Source organism: Sander vitreus, chromosome 7, assembly GCF_031162955.1.
Source record: "Sander vitreus isolate 19-12246 chromosome 7, sanVit1, whole genome shotgun sequence".
Lineage (NCBI taxonomy): Eukaryota > Metazoa > Chordata > Actinopteri > Perciformes > Percidae > Sander > Sander vitreus.
In genome coordinates, this window is record NC_135861.1 from 9,149,437 (window position 1) to 9,173,245 (window position 23,809).

A 23,809-nucleotide genomic window follows, 5' to 3' on the forward strand; every position below is an offset into this window, starting at 1 on the left:
GAAAAAAGGTGACAAAATGTGTTTGCTCTGTCCAATCAGCAGGGCAAGAAAGGAGGATTTGATTGCATATTGTATTGAACAGGTAATATTATGCTTTATATACACAATATATATAGTGATGCATTTGCATAAAAGATGTTTGAGAATGGGTCTTTCTACGGTTTAAAAACCACGATGTCTCTCAGCTGAAGAGGAGAAAAACACCCTCTTTCTCCCCAATGTGTACAGCACATCTGGTAATCAATATAAGAAGATGGATTTGCATGTCAGTAGCAAATTCATGGCTACCTGATGCACCTTTTTTCTCAAACAATTCCAATGACTGTCTCAGCTTTCTAGGCCCTCTGCTGTTTATTTCCTTCTCACTTTCTCCTCCTGTGCTCAGACTCTCCCGGAAGTGCTGCTGACGGAGCATGGCCTGTGGGAGTGGGCAGGCAGCCAGCACTGGCCAGAAATTTCCAGTTCCAACTGGATCTCACGGAGGGGGGGGAGCCATTACACATACACAAAGGTAGGCAGTGAGAAAAATATACCAGCCGTCTCTTGAAATTCCCCCCATAGCACTACCTCGTCAAACCACATGTGTCGCTACATGTCGTACAGAGCTGTGGACTCTGCTGTGTCCAAAGGTGATGCGGTTATCCAAAAAATAAACAAATGGAGAGGGACGAGGGGAATGTATATAGTGGAGTAAATCCCATGGACAGTTTTTAAAAATGCAGACCTCACTTGCATTTGATTATTCCAACCTTTTCTTATTTGTGCATTCCTTGCACAATTACTACTCAACACTAACCCCAAAATCAACTAATAAAAAGCAATACATTTACAAGAACCTGGATGCAAATATCATTACAACAAATGTAGTGCACAAAACCAGCTAAATTAGCAAAGAAACTAACATCCACATAGAACTGACATCCGCTGTTTGTGACGATGGCAATCTGGACCTTGACTTAATCCAAAGTTTGAACAGCGATAATAAACCAATTTAGATAAAATCTTAACAACCCAAAAAGTGTGTCATTGCAGCAGTTACATGCAGCAAAGGTCATTTTCCAGGCTTTGACTCCTAACAGCAATTAACTACTTGGCCAACAACCTTGTAAAAACCGATTTGTCATTTGAAAAATTCACTAATGATCATACAAAAATGGGCAACGTAGAAACTTGCACACAGAACACTGCTTTAAAGTGCTTGCACATTTACAACCTATGTTATGCTATTGAATTAGAAATTATAGTGCTGCTAAAAACCCATATAATTGACCTTTAAAGTGAAGTCTTTTAAGGTGGCGCCATTGCCCATATATAGATAGAAACAGCTTTCAATTCTGGTGAGGGGAATCAAGATGAGGTGCTATACAGTAATATTCCCTGTCATGGTGAGCCTTTACAATATTTTTTCTAACATGCAGATACTTGTATGAAATCTGCTGACGAAACAGACATGATGGCACAGTATTAGGAGATATGTCTTGAAACGGTTAATGTTATAAACCACAGCTTCTGCATTATGGAATGTTGAGCAACAAAGTATTCTTGATAGGAATCATAGAAATTAAATACAAAAAAAAGTCTTTGCTTGTTGGCAAAACTGGTGTTTTGACTAAAAACTGTTGCAGAATTCAGTAGAACTAATACAAATATAGGCTATTTTGGGGGAAATTGCATTTGGTTTAAAAAGATATTATACACAGATTACAGGCACATTTTGTGAAAACTCAATTCATTCCCCCATATAGAAATCAAGGTCCACATTCGGGAAAAGTAGACACGTTTATTCAGCCACACTTAGATGGTCTGTTCCTTTGTAGGTTTTGCTGAGTGGTAAAAAATTTATACCAGTGACATTGTCTACATGATTTTCCTGCTTTGCAAAATCTTGAGTGGTCCACATGAACACATTTTTGGCAAATCTGAGAAAAACTATGAAAGTTGAATTAAAATAATCTCAGAAAGTTGTTTTAAATAATATACAATGGCAATATCAATATATTGTATTACAGTATAAAAAGGCAAAGACACTGGAATAATACCTGGGAATGTCAGACATTAATTCTGTTTTAGCCTTATCAAAAACTCCATCCTGCTACCACTGTGACCTGGACTCAGGCAAGCAGCAGAAAACGACAGATGGATGGCATTATTTATCTAATCTTTTGAATTTGTCCAATTAACTTAAGCTAACTAACTTAACTTAATTCTGTGAAATAAATGCTTACAATCATTTCAAGCGTCTCTGCGTCAAAGCATAAACCTCTCAGTATATGTGCGCCTGCCCCACCCACTGAGCCAACCCGGCTACATCCGGCACTTGTTTAAGCCTGGGATGCACAAAGGTAAACAACAGCGATGCCACAGGGTAGAAATCTTGAGAGCTTCACTCACCTGCCACTCGTACTGCTGCTGGTACTGCTGACTGAGTCTGAACTGGAGGACCGACTGTGAGAGCCTGACCCACTGTGGGAGCGTGGAGGGCGGGTAGCCTGACTTGCCAGTCTCTGAGGAGAGGGATTTCGCGAATGTGTTGAGTGTGGAGACCGGCTACGACTACTGCGGTATGACCGCTCCCCGCGCCGACCCCTGTCCTCCCTGTAAAGGTCCCTGTGAACCACACTGGCCAAAGTAAAGGGTTCCCTGGCACGAGACTCATAGCGAGGCTCTGGCGTCTCAAAGCGACAAGGGCTCCTGCTGTGGGAGCGGTAGAAGCCGACACCGCTGGAAGTAGATCCTGCGCTTCCACCTGTCGTGGCCCCTGCTGATCCAACTGTTCCCGTGTTGCCAGCAACAGCGCTAACGATAGTTCCACTGACTCCTGACGATACAGTTGTACCACTTCCAGTGGAGGTACCAGACCCGCTCCCAGCTGTGCTTAGAGTCCTCTCTCTTGCATCACGATAATAGTCTGTTTCATAGTGCCGCTGGCGTTCAAAACTGCTACCAGGACGCTCGTGATGTCCATAGGCACTGTGATCGTATGCCCGATCCCGACTTTCAGCCGTTCTAACAAACAGGAAGAGAGAACAACACATTACGGTTACATTCAAGACATTTAAAAACACTGCTAGCATCAAACATTGGGCAATGAAAATGATTAGGTGTCTCTGGAGGATTTTTCTTAATTAGACACATAAGAAGACAGTACACTAAAGTGTTTGGAGAAGGGGAGTTTTTAAGCATCTAAAGAGAATTATTTTTCAGCCTACAGACTGAACTACAAGGGGATTAAATGATAAAATGGTTGAGACAACTAAGCATTTCTAAACTGTTTATGACTTGGAGATGAAATGTATCAGATCCTTCTGCCATCATACCAACAACTTACCTAACTACTGTTAGGTACCCATCTTTCTCGTTTGTTTAAAACAAATTCTTTGAATGCAGATGTGTTATCATTCATTGGTTTTTCAGTTTAAGCATCACAGAGATACATAACTTGTATACCCTACTGTAAAATGCAACACACTATATTAACAATACAATCAGCACAGGACAACCACAAAGGGCTTTTAAGCAAAAGACATAAATTTATTGTTTAATAGAACAGAAATCTTCAGCTTATTTCTAAGTATAATTGTAGGATATAACAGACTTGCACAAAGATTTCTTATTAAAAAAAAAAAAAAAAAAAGGAATTACATGAGAGCCTTTATAGATTGTCAAGTCGTTCTGGTCTTGTAACTAACAGAGGCGTTTTATCATTTATCTGAGAGGCTTTGTTGAAGGTTTTTGGAGGTGACTTATGACAATCCTTTTGTTTATAATGTTATACAATTTGACACCACTTGTTCTCCTGAAAAAAAGGTCTTTAAAGCATCTTTAATGACGATGCACACTAGAAACAGTGCTAATAAGGACATTCTTCTCAGACCCGAACATCCTCGTTCTGAATAAAGCAATCAGAATTTAATTTAGTAATGCGAGTGCTGTGTCATTACAGCAGTCATATTACCCAACTCCCCGTAATGAGCGGGACAGGACAGCAATTACTACTGTTTGAATCCAGATCACATTATACATCAGCAAATTAGCCATGATGTTCCAACACAGGGCGGAATATGGTTTAATATAACAACACTTACAAACCCTCATTGTACTGGTTCTTTAAATAAAAGGATACGTTTTATTCTTTGTCCAGTTCAAACAAGAGAATGGAAAAATGATTAAGACTCAAGGTGGTGCCAGATTTTAATGGAAAACAAACCTCAACTGTCGAAATGGTAAAACACCTTTGCTAATGTGAAAATAAATACTAATGAAATTAAAGCTATGTGGAAAAACTAAAGGTAGCGTTCAAACCAGAAATGATGTTCATATGGTCGATAAACCCAACCATGTGCACAGCATTTTGTTGTACAGTAGTTATTTAATGTCCATATCATATAACTCCAACTTCCTTGGTTTGAGTTGGGGCAGCCTATTAAGACCCTCACTACCTCCTCCTCCCATTCCCAATTTTTCCAGCCAATTTCTAAGAAAGAAAGTATCACATATCTAGAACTTAACAAAATGATATTCTCTGTCTCCTTTGAGGGTGAAATTAAGTTTATCACAGTACATAGTACATCTGTGTAAAGTTGTTTCTATGCAAATTTTTGCTTGCTAGGTTGCATGCTGCTAAACTGTCTATGCCAACAAAGAACGTTAAGTACAAATCCAAGATATTTGCAACATGGAGAAACTTCTGAAACGGTTTATCTCATTAAACAGAAGTAGGCAGCAGCCTTTGGTTAGTGTTTTCTTAAGAGTGAAAATGAGTGCACGTTTTTTGTTTTGAAACTCAAGCAAACATTTGTAATTACTTCCTTAATCAACGCATTTTGTAGGCTTTTTGTTATGTTTTAGTTTTATCATTTTCCAACTCTCTTGTGCTTCAACGTGCACAAGATGTGCAGTGTAGCGTTTGTTTTGGATGATGTAGGAAATTGTATACCAGTTAATAGGGAAACGGGTCCTCACATTAGTCTGAGGGTCAACCAAGGTGCTAACAGGAGGCTGCTGCTATTTCTCTGAAGATGTATTGAATATACGTCTTCCTCTGCATCGCTGACGCCCTGTGATGTCCTAAAAGGCATTTTGGTAAATGATCCATAAGATGAGTTTCTTAAAAACGCCCAACCTGACCTTTACAACTGACAAAGAATGCGTTTCTCATATTCACATGTCATACTTGAGGACTTTGATAAGACTGCATTCATCCCCTAAGCTTAACCCTTTGTACCAAATAATAAACCCTTTTACCCTTTCTCCCCAACAAATATTTGTATTTTATCCTTTTCAAGGATATGTCACTTAGGGTTTTTTTAACACAGCGAAAAAATAAGTCTACAACAAAAGACAATTACTGATTGGATTTAAGGGTGTGCAGGGTGAGTCACTGTGCAATTATTTTATACTAACTTACGTGATGTGGCCAATCTGGAAATATTCATCTGTGTAAAACATTTGACATAAATGTAACCTACAGACACTATTAACATCCATTTATACGCTCAGAAAGGGAAGTCTTTCATTAAGTCTTTCCAACAAAGGCTTTTGCCATGGAGCACAAGAACAAAAGACTGCATGGGATGCACACAGTCTCCTAGATGTTGAGGATAAATTGGTTTAGGAGACTAGCACTTTGTCTGTATTTCACTGCACTATACATAAAGTACAGCGGGTCAGGGGCAAATTCTGTTCCAGCTTATTTGATTTAATCATCTGTGTGCTGGATTCATGAATAACATCTATGGTATAACAATGTCTGCTGTGAAATTGATGGATTACCTTGACCCCTAGATGCTCTCGAAAATGCTAATTTGGTGGCGCAGGCTCACTGCTCAATAGATAGCCTTCAATTTCACTTTACACAAAACAGGTTCTACATTATTCATGGAGCTTAAAAATAATGCAGTTCACTTTTTTGGCAGAATCTCCATGTGTTTGAATTTTAGTCTGCTCTGGTGCATGCTAAACACATCAACTGTTTTGGGATTACGTGAACACCATAATTATAAGGATGCATTTCAGCAGCATGCTAAAAAGGTGTCTTATGTGGAGGCTCAGTCATGTGGGAGCAACAGATGCATATCAATTTAATTCAGAATTTCGTTTTTTTATATAATTACTTTATTGTTAAATATTCTTCTGCTGTGCAAACTAACAGTTAAACTGTGCAGCTGTGGAGCACACTGTGGTCCTTGCAGGATAAAGCAAAAACCACGGAGCTTGGGGGTGGGCTTCTGTCACTGTCATTTTATATAATAATACTGATATATATTGTGATATAGTATACTTCTGAAAACTCAATTGAAAATCAGTTTATAAATAAAATAACCAAACTGGAATGTCTATTTTTGGTTAATCCACTGACTAAATACAAATTAAGGTAATCCATCAAACTGAAGCAACGGTCCTGTAAAGCCAGCACTGCCATGAATCAGTCCTGCTTATTGATTTGCAGCATTGCCTACAACAGTCCAATATAATCAGAAATTAAAAAGGCATAGATACCACAAAATAAATGGAAGAGAAAAATCTGTGACCGTTGGGAAATTTCTACCATCTCGCAGCAATTATGTTTTTTTTCAGCCAACCCTACATGGAGACGTTTAAATCCAGTCAGGGACTTTGGAGGGATGTAATCTCTCTATCTGCATACTGCCTGACAATGACTATGGTCAACTCTAATAAGAGTCAAAATGCCGAAAGAATAATCTTAAATGCGTTATATTTCTCAGGAGTTTAAGAATCAAATTTTGAATCTGCACCCTGTCACAGGTTATTCAGTATTCATATTATACTCTTCTGCCATAAAAAGGAAGCTGAGGACATTTAAAACTGCAGCTGCAAGGCAAGAACAAAAGATACTGGGGCTGAAACTAATGGTTATTTTAATTATTGATGAATATTCTCATTCTTATTTTTAATTAATCGATCAATCATTTAGTATATAAAATGTGTGTATTCGCCAATTTTTTCCCCAGAGGCTAAAGGTGACATTTAAAATTTTGTGTAATCCAACCAACAGTCCAAACCTAAAAAGATATTTAAAATGATAAACAGAGAAAAGTAGAAAATCCAGCAAATGTTTGGTATTTCTGCTTGATACGGCTTTAGTCATTAAATTCAAATTTCTTGTTAATTTTCTGTTAAATATTAATCAACTGATCATTCACAATAAAAGATACGGACATAAAAATCCATTCAAATATGTAAAATTTAATTAATTTCATTCTGTCTCACTGTTTTTTTAAGAGACATTAGGACACATTGCATGAATATATTTCTAATTGTTATCTTAAAAATTGTATCCCTTTATTATTTGATCTAATCCTTATTTATTTTTGTATTCCTATTCTATCATATTTGTACTTTGCCGGCCCCACTTTTCACTGCACATATTATAAATATGAGTATGTGACAGATATTTGAGTCTCCAAATCCTTTGAATCTTTATAAGATTCCACAGCACAGTCTAAGTTGTATTAAGACAGTGAGTAAATTAAAAAGGGAATTTTACTTTGATCACTAGCCATAAATAACAGCTGAAATATGGATCTATTCATCATAAGGTGAATGGGGGGGGGGCAGGAGCTGGGGGGGGAGGCAGGTGAGAGGAAGAGAAAAGGAAAACAATACAGGATAAAATACAGATTTGTGCATATAGACACAGGCAATAATAGCAGTCTATGTACCAGCTACTTCGGTTAGTGGGGGAAATGGAGAGAGACAGGGGTTCAAACTAGCGGGTTAGAGAGGACAGCTATAATACACAGGGCAGGACATACCAACCTTTTGAGAGAGTGGTAACTTGACCTATAATTCCAAATACAATCTAGGGAGATAGAACTTTGTGAGCAGAAAAAATGGGCAAAAATGTTGAGTGGAGAGGGAAAAATTTGAAAATGTAATCCTCATCTTCAGGGCAGGGAACCACATGTACTTTAATGAGCGTTTTAATTAAAATGATGAAAACAAACTTGGCCTTGTACAGATCCAGGGTAGGATGTTTTGCATGCTAGAAAATGTCAATGAGTCCATATATCCATCCAAACGTGGGGGGGGGGGGGGAATCTGTGTTGCACTTGAGTCCAGTAAAATAAATATACGATATCCAGGAGACCCTCTTCCGTAAGTAGTGCACCACTGATTTCACAACAGCAATGATGGAAAAATTAAGTCTTGCATCTTCAATTTGTGAAGTCCTGCACATTCCATGTTGGTCACACTGTGCACAGCAGTAAAAGTAGTCAAATTCCTTTGGCAGAGGGAGGGAAATTTGGTCATGACAAATTAAGAATAAAGAACATGTCTCTTAATGGTAATCCAGATTTTTGTTCGTAGTAGCGTTGTATTCATTCCCAGGGTGAAGAACATTAGTAACAGTTTTGAAGCTCATGGATGTTCATGTCTGTTGTCAATCTCCTTTACAAGAAGAAGAGCCTGCATGCAGTCCAAACGGAAGCTGAGTCAATGGGAAATGCAGTGTCAGGGTGCAACATTGTTCTCCAATTCTGCATGTGATTGTATCCAAGGTTAAATTATAGTTCCACATTCAGGAAAGGAGCAGGTAATCCACAGACATGAGGTATGTTATCTCCAACAGCAACTTTCCAGTCTCAATTTCCAGCATTCTCCTTTTAATTGTACGATCCAAACATAGTCCATGTTGGTCCTCATTAAATCGGCTAGACATTCAGTCGTTACAAAGTTAAAAAAAATAATCTCCACAAAAATAAGACAGGAAAAAAAAGTCATTTGCTCACTTGTTTTTGTCGTCTCTACTGAGTTGGATCACCAGTAGAGGTCTCCCAGCACTCAAATTGTAATGCCCTGATTTTAGATATAATCCCAAATAAAAAAAATTAAAAAAACAAAAATGAACCAAGAAATCAACCCATACCTTTAGCATGATAGCATATCCTCAAGGTGTTTGGCCAGTGTTAATCCAACAGAGAGGAATACATATCCTGTGTAGGTTATCCAAATGACTCCGCCCACGAGAGAAGTGAAGGTGTGCACGATAATTGAAAACCAAATTAGACTAATCCAAACAATAGTGTCTTATACATCTAATGTATGCTCTTGGTTGTTTTGTTACATGAGGAAAAATTGGTGACATTAATCCAACGAGCAGGGCGTGTAACTCCAGATTAGGGGAATCCCAGGGATGGCCGCTGGACCACTCTCTCTTTTTCCTCTCTCTCTCTCTCTCTCTCTCTAGCAATCTCCAATAATCCTGGGAAATTTTACGATATCCAATCTTTGCCCCGTATTTTCAGCAAATGTATTTGTGTATATATATATATATATATATATATATATATATATATATATATATATATATATATATATATATATATATATATATATATATATCCACCTCACACAGATGTTTGAGATAATCCCAAACAGACTAAACTATTGACTATTCCTTTAAGCAATAGATACACTTGTGTACAAACATGCTCTCACTTATGGAGTATCTCTGTCTACCTGCAAGTATGAATCCAGGAGCGCTGGCCACACTCTGAGGACTGTAGAGGGGATCCCTATAAGATTTAATTCTTGAGCATGAACTCTTTTTCTCTCCTCTCCCCCCCCAAACAAGTAAATTAATAGATGGTGGGAAGATGCTTGGAGGTAAGGTGTATACCCGAAACCATGGTTCCCCCTTCCTTCAGAGAAACTTTGTCCACTTACCCGTCTAGTCTGCGTTCATAGCGTCCATCTCTGCTGTGGAGCGACGTGGGGGGCCCATACACAGTCCCCCCTGCCGCCCTTGTGAACCCTGATACATCCCGGCCACGAGTGCTTAAGGTCAGACTATCGTCCAGCCCCCTTGCGGCACTAGGAATTGTGCCTGGTTCATTGTAATCAGTGCGCAGGTCCCTGTCCCCCATCTTGTTGATAGCATTGTGAGCCTTCTGAGCACTTTTAATGTCCACAAAATCCACAAAGGCTGCAACTCCACCTTCTGAACCCCGCTTGGGCAGGACCTTGACACTCTCCACACGTCCATATCTAAAGAAAAAAAACAATGGAAAAAAAACAAGGTGATCACTAGGTTTTGAACAGCAATTATGTTGGATCAGCATTTATAAATTTCCAAACACAGTATTCAATTTTAATTCTTAGTGAAAATAATGTAATTTTTTGCAAATAATGACTTTTTTTCCATACTGCTGAATTCAATTATGCCCCTGTGTGTGTGTGTGTGTGTGTGTGTGTGTGTGTGTGTGTGTGTGTGTGTGTGTGTGTGTGGTAAGGTGGCTCTTATTTTCTGCTCTGTGGTACTTTCTTACAAGGCAACAGTAACCCAGCAACTGGACTTGAAACCTTGGCACATTGCATGTTAATAAATGCATAGATTTTGTATCATTAGCATGTTGTCTAGGAGGAAGGTGAGCTCATAAGATTACAGCTACTGGAAAGCACACAGGTGAGATTTGACAGGCATAAAAAGAGACGTGACATTTCCTGATTCGCTGTGTGTGGGTTTAAAGAAAAAATCCAAATGCATTACGCATGTCTATATGGCTTCTTTTGTTTCACAAATAGCAAAGCACTTTTGATGCAATTTTACATTTATAAAACATAATTTTCCATTTTTTCCCCATATTAAAAAAAACTGCTCTAAACTGATATAGCTTAATGTAGTTTTAAAAGATGTATATGAGGGTAAGCATTCCATTGTTTCCTTAAGTATGTGCAGGACAAAATACCTCGTAAAGTGATTGTTGAATTGACTGATAGGAAATCTATTACGCAAAATGTGCAAGCCCTGTCTGGGGTTACAAAGCCTGCCATCATCTTTGTGCGTTGAGTTTTCCCCCCCCCCAAGGATCTTTCGGGAGTGTATTTTCGCTGTCCGACAGAGACAGTAGGGTGCCCATAAATTTATTGGCATGCCAGTTCCCAACATTGAACAGCCACCGACGCCATTTTAGAAAAGCTGTTCACACTGCTTACTCATTCTGCCGTCCCCCATCTTCAATGACTTCTATCACACATTGGGCTGTCATGCACCTGCACATTCTGACTACCTCTGGGTTAACGCTGGAGCGGAGTGCATGCTAAAAGCGACTCGCCGACAGTTTCCAATCCGCTATTGCAAAAACATGCTGCCAGTCACCATCCCCCAAACATAACTTTAAACGCATCATAGCACGGGCTTACGTAAATAAAACGGCATATAGCCTAGGTAGCCCATTATTGTGCGTTATGCAAGGCTGCATGGATCAGACACAACCCACATTTCACACAGTTCTAGTCCCTCTACCGTAGGCCTAAATAATAAGACCAAGAGAGTGCAAAGCAAAATAATTATTACACAGTAAAGAACGCAACGTTGCTCATATAGGTAGACTATGATGTTTTAGCAGTCTGGTCTCCAGCACATATGGACGGAGAGGCGGGCTGCTATTTCCTTGACAGCCGAGAAGAGATAGGCGAGAGCGCGCAGACAACCGTGATAGCCACAACAACAACAACAAAAAGAAATCATATTTACATTTTGTCCGTCCGAGGAAGACAACAAAGAGCCGAAAGCCAATAAATGGTGCATTGGTTTGATCTGCTTCAATAGCCCAAACAAAAAGCACAAGTGGAGCTCAATCAGAATATCGTAATTAGAATCGATATGTAGTCTGATTTTTCTTCAATCAAATCACGCTGCAGGCTGTGCAAGTCAGCAGCTGGGGGAAGCTACGCTGTAATAATGTAGCGAAGATAACCGTGTATGTGTTCATACACACACAAAGTGCCTACTACAACGTTACAATGTTGCATATCAGTTAACACAGAGCACCCTGTTCAATCACAGCCAATTTGCAATAATGTTGCAGCGTCGATGTCGCGTCACCTTTTGGCTTTCACTGACTTCTGTAACATCTAGGGAAAAAATCCGGTTCTTGCCACAGCTACATTGCACTCAGATAGATACATAAGCTAATTTACCTTACTTTGTGCACAGGTCTGGTTGGAAGCAGTGACCTGACAAACTCACAGAGTCAAGTGAAACACCGGTCCCTGATTTTCTCAGGCACCAGAAAAACACACGGCGATAGACGAATACTGTCTGCCAAATGCAGACTGAAATACATGGCGTCTAACAATGCTAGCGGCTCGCCAGGTAGGCTGAAGTTTGTTTACACTGACTGTTATAGAAACATTTGTTTCCTTTACGGTAACCAGGTGAAAAGGTAGGCTTCTTTAAAGTCAAATGATTACCTGGTGTGAATGATCAACCACACAACATTAAAAGGGCAATTCAAGTTATCACTAGTGTAAGTTAGAAACCTTGTCAAAATGGCAAAACCATATGTCCGGTAGCTGGGTGGTTGAAGCGTGTTAGCCGTTTTCTTTTTTATCTCAGCTGAAATGCAGCACACTGTTGTTGCTTATGGAGAGCTGACAGCACAGTTGCCAAATGGGACTTTGCTACAGGGGAACCTCCTGCTTCATCCCGACCTCACTAAAATGTGACACAACAGAGAGATGCTGGCCATGCACTCGTCGTTACAATACAAAACACACACACACACGCACACACACACACACACACGTCGCTCATTAGTGTTTCTACTCACCGCTTGAAGTGCTCAATGATTTTCTCTTCTCGCACATTTTCGGGTAAATTTCCCACCCATAAATGTCTGGTTTCCCGGACCATACTGTGTGCTCCTGCTCCCGTATCATACAGATGAGTTTGCTATGTCAGTTTCTTCTCGTGCAAAATAGAAAAGGTTTGCAAAAAAAACCCCTGACAAGGGAGGAAAAAAAAAAAAAGAAAAAAAAACACTTGGCGCAAATCATTGACTGGTCGTTGTGACCCAATATAAACCATTAGATTGGATCCCCGCACGCTGTTTGATACTCTTCACTGTTAAAGCGCGATCTTGAACCTCATGAACGCGCTCAGGACTGTTCCCGTGACTAGGCGCGTCCCTGACACCATGCGACCTTTGGGTGTCGAAATAAAGCATGTAGCTTCCTAAAAAGATGCAGCAACTTCGCTTGTAATGAGAGGCATACCGCGCAGGCGTGGCTATGTGTGTGAACTTTTTTTTCTCCCCGATGAGATAGTCTTCCGCCCCTGCGCATGCGTGAGAAAACCCCTGGTTGAATGAAGGTGCTTTGACATCTGAGAAGCTTTGACTCACGGGAGGATCCCATCAGTGCTAGTTGGGTATGGCAATGTGAGGCACTTTGCATACAGTAACTATGTAACTATATATATATATATATATATATATATTAGAATGTTTTGTTATTATAATATAATTTCATTTTTTTACCAATGGAGGAACATCACACCACATTTATCAAGTCATATGCCCACAGTAAAAAAAAAACTAGCAGAGGGGGCTTCAGTAATAGTTTGTTGAGGTAGCCTATGTCAATCATTTACCACTGACTAAATACTATTATAACTGGATGCAATTGGTGCTGGGATGGACAGAATATACTGTTTGAAAAAATGAATGGGTGGACTAATGACGTAGTAGTCGCCACTAATTGCTTTTTATTTGTCTCAAGAACTTAGAGTACCATTTTACGTCAGTAAAATAATACTACATGCAGGCATTTAGTCATACATGAGGGTTTGCTGAGTTGACCCCCCTCCATTTGAACAGTCTCAAAAGGTTGTGTTGAAGATCTCTTAAGCCTGCAGGAAACAGGAAACTAAGGGCCTGTTGTAGCCAAATCTAAATGTTAATGATAAGAACGTCTGAGGCCGAGATGAGCTCAAGTAAAGCAATGCTGTGACATACTGTGAGTTAAGATCTGTATTGACTCCATTAAAGTTTAATATCTCAATTATTGCTCTGAGGTAGAGCAGTTTTAATGATTCTGTAAATCAGAATAGATTACAGTCTTAAATCTTTATGCTTAAGAGCGATTTCTTTTATCATAAAGTGTACTTTTTGGCCCATAGAATTAACAGGAAACTATATATACATTTCAAACAAACTTTAAACAAAGTACCTTTCTGATACTTGCCAATCTAGGAGCACTAAATACATTATTGTCCCGTTAGTTTGTCACCTGTCAATAACAAACCAATCACCACAGTCTGTACACTGAGAGGCCATATATTTAGCCTAATTTGGGGGAATTGGAGAAAAAAAAAACATCAGTGACTTATGTATCACCAAAGCACATGGGATTGCTCAACACGTTAGTGCAAATAGAAGGGCCTACTTTCCATTCGTCTTAAAAAATATTCTCAAAAAATAAGGTTTGGCAGCTGTGGACATTGACATGTGGCAAAAAAAGCATTCAGTCAAACCAAATCCCTTTTACAGTAAGTGTCTTTGAGTTGACTTGATATATGTCGTAAGAAGAAACCTTAATATTTGTGAGCAATGGATTGTTAGATCTGTTAGGATCACTGATAAAAACAAATACCTAAAATGAAACAATCATGCATTAGAAGATTTTGCTGACTGACAGGATGAGACACAAAACATGATATACAAACCCCAAAGCTGTCACAGTTTAACACAGGATTGAACAGAAGAGCAATGCAACAAGACATGAGACAACAAACGTTATTCATAAAACACTTCACTTTATCATAATAAGGTTTAGAATTTGTCTGATTCTGCTTTAGCCTACCCTTAATGTGTTCTCTGCCCTTTTGCTTTTTACCTGCGGTCCATCGGGCCAAATAAGGCTTTAACTAATATGCTACTATACTGCTAGTAGTTGGCTACAGAATGGTGTGAAGGCTATTAAGTTAAAAACGTTGACCTGGTCTGAGCTCTGTTTTAAGCTAATAAGTAACATGATCAATCAGGCCTATGTCCAAAGGTACAGCTGGTGGTGATAAACATTGATGAGGGGTATATAAAAGCGGCACCGTTTTTTATTATTATGTGTTTATCCTTAAAGGATTATCCCCGTATTTATGATACTTGCTTTATGTAGTTTACTATTTAATCTGGGGGTCAACATCTGTAAGAAGCCTAAATGGTGAGTAACCTGACTTTCAGTCCATTTACTCCTCAATACATTTACCCATGATATTCATAGTGGAGCTGAATGTTACGTTTAGCTCATGATATAAAATGATTATTGAATTGAATTTTGGGTTAAGGAAAAGCTCTGTTACTACACTATAGCATTATTCTGCTTTTGTGACTATATTAAGCATGCATATGAAAGGCAGAAGTGCGCTTGCGTCAAAATGCGGTAACAGGGGACACGCACAACTGCTATGCGCATGCGTCCAGCGTGCCTATCAGATGAGAACAGAGAAGTCTGGAAATCTCTTGAGGAGGTGACAACAAGTACGCAGTCATTTTAATGGGCATTTTCACCATATTCGGGTGCTCATGGAGAACGGTCCTCCCTGTGTCTACTGAACTCGTCCTGAAGTGGAACTGTATTCAGTTAAAAGTCCAATAAACCTTTTGGAGTACAATTTCATATTTTGGTGGATCGACTAGACACCAAAACTAAATTTCCTCTTCAGTGATTCTCAGACATGGATTATCTTGGGAACTGGACCGTCAGACTAATGTGCCCACTGTAATTTTACACGCCTTTTTGTCAAGGAATGACGGGACTATTAAAACAAAAACCCTCTCATGGAATATATATTTCTGTCAGTCCACAGCTCTCAATAAAGACACATCTAATGGGCATAATACCGGCATCAAAATGTGGATGTAATTTGACGTGGGTGTCAGAGAGCTTATAAATGGTCACAAGAAGCAAGGCTTAATCGTTATTGAGACAATGTAGCAAAAACTTGAACGCAAAGGCAAAATAGAGTAACAATCCTCTCTGGTGTTAAATAGCGAATTTGGTGTTCGTAAAACTGTCTATTAACGCGGGTCAGTGACTTTAACTTTTCCGCAAGTATTTACAGGAAATGTCAGAGTAAAACCAGCCTTTTCTTTGTCTAACGCCATTTTGTGTGACATTACAGCACTAACGTTGTCGTCAGCCATTTTGCCTTTTCTTTTGAAGTAGACAACCTCCGGAGAGACAAAAGCAGATGATATTTTTAGGCCCATAGGTTGTGTGGAAATTGAGCTAACCGACAAAATGAAAATTAAGCTTACCCATTGTCTAAGCTGTTTGATATGGAGTTAATGTCTGTGTTTCTTATTAACGTTTGCAGCTGTCAGGAACTGCATAACCGGTGAAAATTGCGAGCAATTTTGTTCAACGTGTTTAGTGCTCGCATTCAATCCATTTGCTAGCTATTTGTTTTATGGTAAAACTTTGATGCGAGCTGTGTGTGATAGTCTCATGCAATTTCCCCCCTTTGAAGTTCATAATGTATGTAATGTAGGCCTACATAACACATTTTTGTGTTCTCATGGTATTTAAAAGGTAAAAAGAGAATAGCTAATGCCATTGCTAAATGAATGGAAATAAAATACATTATTAAACCTCCTAAAATCATACCAATTAGTGGGATAATGAGAATCGCTGATAGCTCACAGCTAGGCTTGATTATAGCAACACAACCTACACATTGTAAACCTTGCTTATTTTGACCCTGATCTATCAGTAAGCTGTGGAAAGAGTTACAACGCCCCCAGGCTCTGGGGCCCCACAAAGAAAATCTGGTACAATGACTCTCCTCACAAGTAACTGGCATTAATTCATCCAAGATGTCACACAAACTCCTAGAATAACATCCAGAACTGCGAGTTTGTCACCTGAGTTATAATGAATGAACTGACAATCAGAAAGAAAATCTGATTTATAAGAGAATAACAGACAAGAAGATTATACTGTGGTTCATTTTACTGTTTTTTTTTTAACAGATTGAATTTCCATATCAGCATAACATGCTGCTTAGTCTTTTAAATATAAAACGTATTCTAAATAGAACAACATACTCATATTTATTGGCATGGAAGTTTGCACTTGCAAGGTGAATTAGGTGCATATACAGTAAACAAACATTAAAAAGGGAATAAACAATAAAGCAAAGTACTGCTACAGTCAAGAACATTAAATACATAATAGAAATATTACCCAAAAAAATGTAAAAAGAAACCTAACAAATATGGGCAATATAACTGTTTTGATGTTATAAAGCATCCATTGTTGATTTAGCCCTAATAGAACTTGCACAAATGAGTGTCATTAAAAAGAAGTGCCACTAGATTTTAAAATCTCAGTGTGTCTATCTCTGATGCTCCTTCTCTTGTGCCTGTGGTCTTTGTTGACGTTCTCTTTGTACGTAGTCTGTATAATCCTCTTCATCCTGTATGTACAAGTATGACAGATGAATCATCATTACTCACAACATAATCATAGATTATATTAATACCAACAATATTACATTGAACATTTGGCTCCAATCATATGTATTGTTGATTAATCAACTTTTATAAACCAATTAACATATATGCAAAAAATGCAACTTTTTTTATAAGCACTGTATCAACAGTGTATGCTTTTACTTGAAACTCTAATCAGGCTAGCTCAGTGAAGGGAAAAGTAGGCTCAGTATTCTGAGTCAGAGAATACTTTGACCTGAATCTGTCTTGGGGATCTTATACCTTTCTCCACCTGGGATACAAGTTTGAGAAGTTCAGTTTTATCTTGGGACCCAGTCTAATGATAACACATTGATATTCTGCCCCAGTTTTGGGGTCCCGATGGACAGATGGGGCTTTCAGCCCACGTGTGCTGCTTCCAGGGAGACTCACTGACCTGTGAGGATGCCGCATCCAGCAGATCCTTAGTGGGGATTAGACAGCTAGCCTCACCCAGGAAACACATTAGGATGTGGAGCACGTCAGCCCAACGTCCAACAGTCAGCATCAGGATCATCAAACCACCGAGACGCACCACCACTGTGTTCAAGACAGCCTGGCTACCGGGCAGACGGTGCTGCTCCTCTGCAGAACCAAAACACAGTATTAAAAGGATATATTTGGTGAAAATTAAAACAATTCAGGACAGATCTATAAAACACCAGGATGCCTAAATTAATGATGGATGCATTAGTGGTCAGACAAGACCAGAATGCTGTGTCTAACTGATGAATTAATAATAGTTTTTCTTCAGTCTTGAGAGGGCTCCTCTCTATCACACTGCTAAAGGCTGTGTTATTATTGAAGGTCCTTGCCAGATTGATCAGTGTCTAATGAGTGAACATGTTTCTCACCCTGCATGTACACAACCAACAGTGTGTAGCAGATAGTCAGTGGTGTCCAAAACCTGAGGGCCTCTGTTGCAGAGAGGAAGTGTTGATTGATGATTGAAATGGAGGCCACCACAGCCACAGAGAAAGTAATGATCATAGTCCTGCACAGCATGGGCAGCACACAGCAGCCTGATGTGAGGAGGCAGATGCAAATGCCGCAGTAGCGCTGTGAGCTGTGGAGTTTATACAGAGCCATGACATGGTGCAGCAGCCGTGTGGCCTGACTAGCCAGGAACCAGCTAAGTGCTGCTGCCAGGAGCAGGCATAGCCAGCGCTGGGACGCCCCCTCATGGAGAAAGTGCAAACTGCAGGTTAGGGCACAGCCTAGAGAGAACTGGCTTTGAACTAACAGCTGCTGCACAAATTTCCTGGACTCCTGGGAAATGAAGGAGCATATGAACAATGAATGAAAACACATGATGGATGTTTGTTATAATAGATGTTATTATGTGTCATCATGATGTGATCAATTCTAGAAATTGAAATTGAGCAGTAGCAGCAACAGGCAAATCAGGTGATATAGTTGAGTACCAGGCATATGTTCAATCACATGATTGGTTTCTTACTGGTCCTGCTGTAACCAATCCAGAGACAGCACGAAGACAAAACTCTAGTACCACCAGGGAGGCAACACGGGAGCCCACTACAGCCAGCATCCCAGTCACAAAGAAAAACTGCAGCATCCCGAAAAGTCCACTGTAAGTGCTCCTTTGATGACTGGGTGTCCTCTGGCTTAATGTGTCTTTATCATTACAACTGTGGGTTGTAGGGAAACAAATCAAGTCAGAAATGACAGTGAAAAAATTAAACTACACTATAAAGAGAATGGTGAAAAAAAACTTGAAATCTTACAAACGGTTTAGGTTATGAAAATTAACACCCAATTCATCTTCATGCACAAATCTAATAAAATGTGATTTCCTTACCTCTCTTCTTCTAGAAATAAGTGCAGTCTTATTGTGGAGCATAGCACAGAGATCCCACATGCACCTACCAGTCCTGCACAGAACACTGAATTTTCAACCAATGACATATTCAAGCCACCTTTACAGTGTAGAAACAGACTGTAGCAATGTGGACGTCAGAGAAATGAATAGATGAGCAGCTCACCTTGAAGTAAACTATCCAGTGGATTTATATCGAGAGTCAACCACCCTGGTATTAAGTAGGAAGTTGGAATAAGTGATGTGATAAAGGATAACATCGTACTACCTTTGACTTTTAAAGTACAGCTCTTCTTTTTATTTCTATTGCCTCAGTGTGGATCTTTGCTCATGCAGAAGCCTGTACCAAAGGTCACTGGGAGTGTCAGTGGAGCAGAGGCCCTCAGCGGCCTGAGTCATAACAAGATAATGGAACCTATTGCGCCATGGGACATACTTTACACTCTAAAAAAAGAGATCTTCAACAGGGGGTCCGGGACCCCTAGGGGGTCATCCAAGTTACTGCAGGGGGGCCATTCAATTATTGTTAATTTTTTCAAAAACTAAAATGTCTTAACATGAAATATTATTGTCAAATATAAATTAGCCTATTTGTGAAGAAAAAAAACATTGGGTAGCCATTCACAGATACAGTTCATCCTAAGGACCCAGTGTGCCACATGTTTCGGGTACACATAGGGTCCTTGGCTTATAAAACGCTGAAGAGCCCTGCCTAAAATAATGCTTTCCGCATGGACAGCATGGATCTGTAGATGGACGGTCGCATGGACATGAGCTGACGTGAAATCGTACAATAATACAACAAGTGCCATGTGGTTAGACAGAAGTAGCAGTGCTACAGCTACAGTACATTATGGACAAATAGCAATACAATATTAAATAATAGGAAATCAAAATATTGAGTTTAGTGTAAAAGTCAATCGAGTGAAGTGTTGATTGCGTATGGTATGGTAGAGTATGATGGTGAAAAACAAAGTGTGCCTGTCTTTTGAGGAGATGGAACTCATATATTTTGATTATTATATATTATTATATATTTGTATATATGCATCTCAAAATTTAACTAAATGTTTTATTATAGGATCACCAAGAAAACCCATGGTAGTTAGAAATAGTTTGTATTGCCTGATCCTATGCAAACATGTGCATGTGTTAAAGTGTTACATAATAAGAGTAAAAATAATGTGAAAAAAAACATGTTCTATTATTTCAAGGTATAAAGAGAGGTGTAGTTGGTGCTCAGAGTCGTAACAGTCTATGGCCACACGCTTTACTCCACAGCACTGTACAGACAGGTCTGGCAATGCAAGACTATAAGCTTAATGCCTGTCCATGAGGGGGCAGCAGTGTACAACATTTATAATGTTTCAATAAACTGACAGCAATCACCTCCACCGGGCCATGCAGAGTGACCAAAGGGCAGCAAAAACAACACAAGTGCTGGCTACAGTCTTCCTCTTGGTACCTGAGGACCCATGGATGCATGTAAAGCCCTAAGCCCGGAAGCCACCTTCAACCCCTAGCCTTACATTGATGTAACAGATAATATACAGACATTGTAACAATAACATCTTTATCGCATACATGATTTTCACCTGAGTGTTCAAATCTAATGAAACCTGAAAATAAGTTCATTTACATCTACATATCAGTGTGCAAATGTAATGTGAATACATGTTAACTCTAAAGTGGGTATTGTACAGATAGCATCTGTCTACGCATAATGAAACTAAGACCTATGTTCCTGCTTTAAAGTGCCATATGAGACATTTTAAGGTCACTGGACTTAAAATGAAATGAAAGTGTGTAGCTAAGATTGCTAGGTTTCTTGAGGTGCAACATATTTCTCTTCTGCAATAGAGCCAAAGAGAAAATCTTTAAAACAACACAGTGATTTTATATTCAACCAAATTACGTTTTCATTATTTTCACAAATATTTTTGCTTTGCAGTCCATTATCTGCACAGTATGTAATGAAACCGGAGACTAAGCTTAAATTGTCCTTTATCACCGAGAGTCATATAAGACAAGCTGGAGTACAACCAATGGATTTATGACAGGCTGACCTTATTAAACACATGAACTATGACCAAGGTCTCATACTAAGTAGGAGATATTCTCTCTCTCTCTCTCTCAGTCTCAGTCTCAGTCATGGCTTTAAAAGTGAGCAGCAGAGCTCTTTAGACAGGTTGTTAGGTGTTTGAGATACAGGTGAGCACTAGTTAAGTGTATTTGAATGTAGTGATATAAAGTGATTCTGCTTGATAATAATCAAATCACTGCTTTTGAGTATAATGATTTCATATGTGGTCTGATTTAGCTCCAGGGCTAAATAAACACAGTTAATACTTGATTCATTTCACACTTTGAGGGAATTATGATGTATTAAAAGTAGATTTTTTTGTTAAGTAATCCAACAGCAGTACGTTACATTTACTTTTTAATATTACTACACATAATGATATGATATTCAACTCAGCTTTTTCTTATTTTTACTGTAGTCGAGATGCTGTAGTGTTGTAGACATTTTGTAACACAGACACCTCTTCATCCTCAGTGTGTCACAGCACAGTGTTTATGTGTCCAGGCTGAGCAGTGAAGCGGTGAGTGAACAGTAATTCCAGGCAGCAGATAACCCTCTGAGGAGAAGAAGGACTTCCCACATGGACTCTAACGGTGCCGGCAGCGTGCAATATGATCGCTGGAACGAGGACAACATCAACATGAAAGTCGATGCACCACAGTCTACTGTGATGAGGTGAGACAAAGTGACGCCTGACATAAAGATTCATCAAACATAAAGTGTTCATATTTTGAGGATTTTCTGATGCTGTTGAAGAACAAACATAAATGTAAGAAGATGTGGATGAGATAAAACCATATGTGGACATGTATGGACTAAAATTAGGTTTTAAAGCTGACACCAGTTGAATGCCAAAGTACTAGTAAGCTTTGTAAATCATTTATAGTCAAAATAAAGCGAGAATGTTGTCAAACCAGGTCCTAAAATAATGTCAGAACGACAACAGTCGACCAAATGCTGTTGGACCTGACTCTGCCTCCCTCTCTGTTACATTCACAGGATCTACGACACAGTGTGTAACGGCAGCTATGGCGTAGCAGTGAAGGCCGCAGGAGCTTTGGCTGCACTGGTGTCCATTTACGTCATAGGATACGTGACAGGATACTACGTCCATAGGTGCTGATGGTGGAGCCCTGTCAGGAGAGAAAAGAGCTCGGAGATTTGGGATAAATCACAAATAAAAAAAAATGTTTTGTTAAATAAAAATCAACCAAAAAGTTGGTCTGTGTAGTACTTATCATTATCACCTGTGTCCTCCCTCAGCCTCTTTGTCATCAGAGCAGAAGTCTTTTTGTTGCTTTTCTTCACAGAGACTTGCACCATGTTAAACCCTGACTGGCATCACCACGCTGCTGTCATTGGCTTTAGGATCACTAGTGTTCTTCCTTTGTCTTATTGGAGGGTTTACTGCTGCAGGGGTCAATGTTGCAGCTGGTCGAGCATCAAAAGTCCTTTTAATTTTAAGGATCTCCAAGGAACAACTTGACCTTTCAGTAACATTCAGCAGCCCAACATAGAAACGCTAAAGTATTTTGGGCAGTAAGTATTAATGCAATGCATGATATTCATCCTGCAGCTAAAACTCATAATGGTTACCAGTTTAAATAACAGACTACAAACAATGATTTACCAAAAGGCAGTTCATTTAAAAATAAAAGTTCAGAATTGTTGAAATGGATTTGCTCTGCAATAAAATGTCACATCTGCATTTCAAATAAATACCATACCACTTTATGTCATAGACTGTCTTGTCTGTTGTGTTTATATAAATGTCTGATATACTCACCACTGAGGATATGTAATCTGTCCCTGACACTGTGGACATGTGGGGCTGGCTGTATTGAGCGGGTAATGACTCAACCTAAGGCTACGTTCAGACTGCAGGTAAAAGTGGCCCAAATCTGATGTTTTTTGGGTCAAGTGACCAGGTCAGACTTCTTCAGAAGTAGTGTGAACACTCAAATCTTTTTTTTAAATCAGATTTAGACCACTTCCACATGTAGTCCTGAATCAGACCCAGGTCGGATTTTTTTCAACGCGGGCGCAGTGTGAACAACCAAGGCAGATTTGATGAGACTTTTACGTCAATCTACATCGACATTTGTCACGATTATGCGCCTGCGGGAGTTAGCCGAGTTAGCCCTAGACACAGACAGTTACATTAAAAACTTGACTAGGCCTACAAAATGGAGAACAGTGATGGAGCAAGTCAATGGAGGGAGAGTGAGGTGTTAGACCTAATTAGTGTATGGGGAGATACTTCAATTCAGTCAAAACTAGAAGAATATATCGTAACTGCTCCGTTTTTGAAAAAATGGAAGAACGGGGAACACAGGAGAACTTGGATATAGGCCACATTTTAAAAGGTTATGTGAACAGCCAAACAAAAAATCAGATCTGAGCAAAAAATTAAGCATTAAGCATTAAGACTTGCGGTGTGAACGTAGCCTAAGGTTTCAATTTCAAGTCAGTGACAGGATACCACATCCATAGGTGCTGATGGTGGAGCCCTGTCAGGAGAGAAAAGAGCTCGGAGATTTGGGATACATTTAGAATGACAACACAGCATGTTCACAGTGAGGCCTTTTATTGCTAAAGGAAAATCAAATC

The 23,809-nt window shown here is 39.3% G+C and overlaps 2 protein-coding genes and 1 long non-coding RNA gene across 4 annotated transcripts in view; 1 reads left to right on the top strand and 2 right to left on the bottom strand.

Annotated features, from left to right (window-relative positions):
• spen (spen family transcriptional repressor) overlaps positions 1–12,953 on the bottom strand; it is a 25,169-nt gene extending 12,216 nt beyond the window's left edge. For both annotated transcript variants that reach the window (XM_078254500.1, XM_078254499.1), the window contains exons 1-3: positions 12,579–12,953; positions 9,691–10,011; positions 2,392–3,006 (exon numbers count right to left, since the gene is read on the bottom strand). In XM_078254500.1, coding sequence (XP_078110626.1) covers positions 2,392–3,006; positions 9,691–10,011; positions 12,579–12,661 — 1,019 coding nt within the window. In that variant the 5' untranslated portion in view covers positions 12,662–12,953. The remainder of the gene's footprint in view (positions 1–2,391; positions 3,007–9,690; positions 10,012–12,578) is intronic.
• On the top strand, positions 11,911–22,926 carry LOC144520632 (uncharacterized). Its single transcript, XR_013502238.1, has 3 exons — positions 11,911–12,121; positions 21,704–21,874; positions 22,199–22,926. It is a non-coding gene; the product is annotated as an uncharacterized LOC144520632 (long non-coding RNA).
• tmem82 (transmembrane protein 82) lies at positions 16,841–19,418 on the bottom strand. The gene is made up of 6 exons (XM_078254498.1): positions 19,283–19,418; positions 19,099–19,171; positions 18,739–18,928; positions 18,134–18,548; positions 17,677–17,864; positions 16,841–17,224 (listed from the first exon to the last, which is right to left on the bottom strand). Exons 1-6 carry the CDS (start codon positions 19,374–19,376, stop codon positions 17,144–17,146), a joined length of 1,041 nt encoding a protein of 346 aa, XP_078110624.1. The 5' UTR covers positions 19,377–19,418; the 3' UTR covers positions 16,841–17,143.
• Positions 22,927–23,809: the final 883 nt, after the last annotated feature.

What these genes read in the sequence shown, in the direction of transcription:
- tmem82 (XM_078254498.1), bottom strand. Translation starts at nt 19,376, where the DNA reads ATGTTATCCTTTATCACATCACTTATTCCAACTTCCTACTTAATACCA. An exon ending in ACTGGATAGTTTACTTCAAG is followed by an intron (nt 19,172 to 19,282) that starts GTGAGCTGCTCA and finishes TGTTCTGTGCAG; the next exon opens with GACTGGTAGGTGCATGTGGG. An exon ending in GATTGGTTACAGCAGGACCA is followed by an intron (nt 18,549 to 18,738) that starts GTAAGAAACCAA and finishes TTCATTTCCCAG; the next exon opens with GAGTCCAGGAAATTTGTGCA.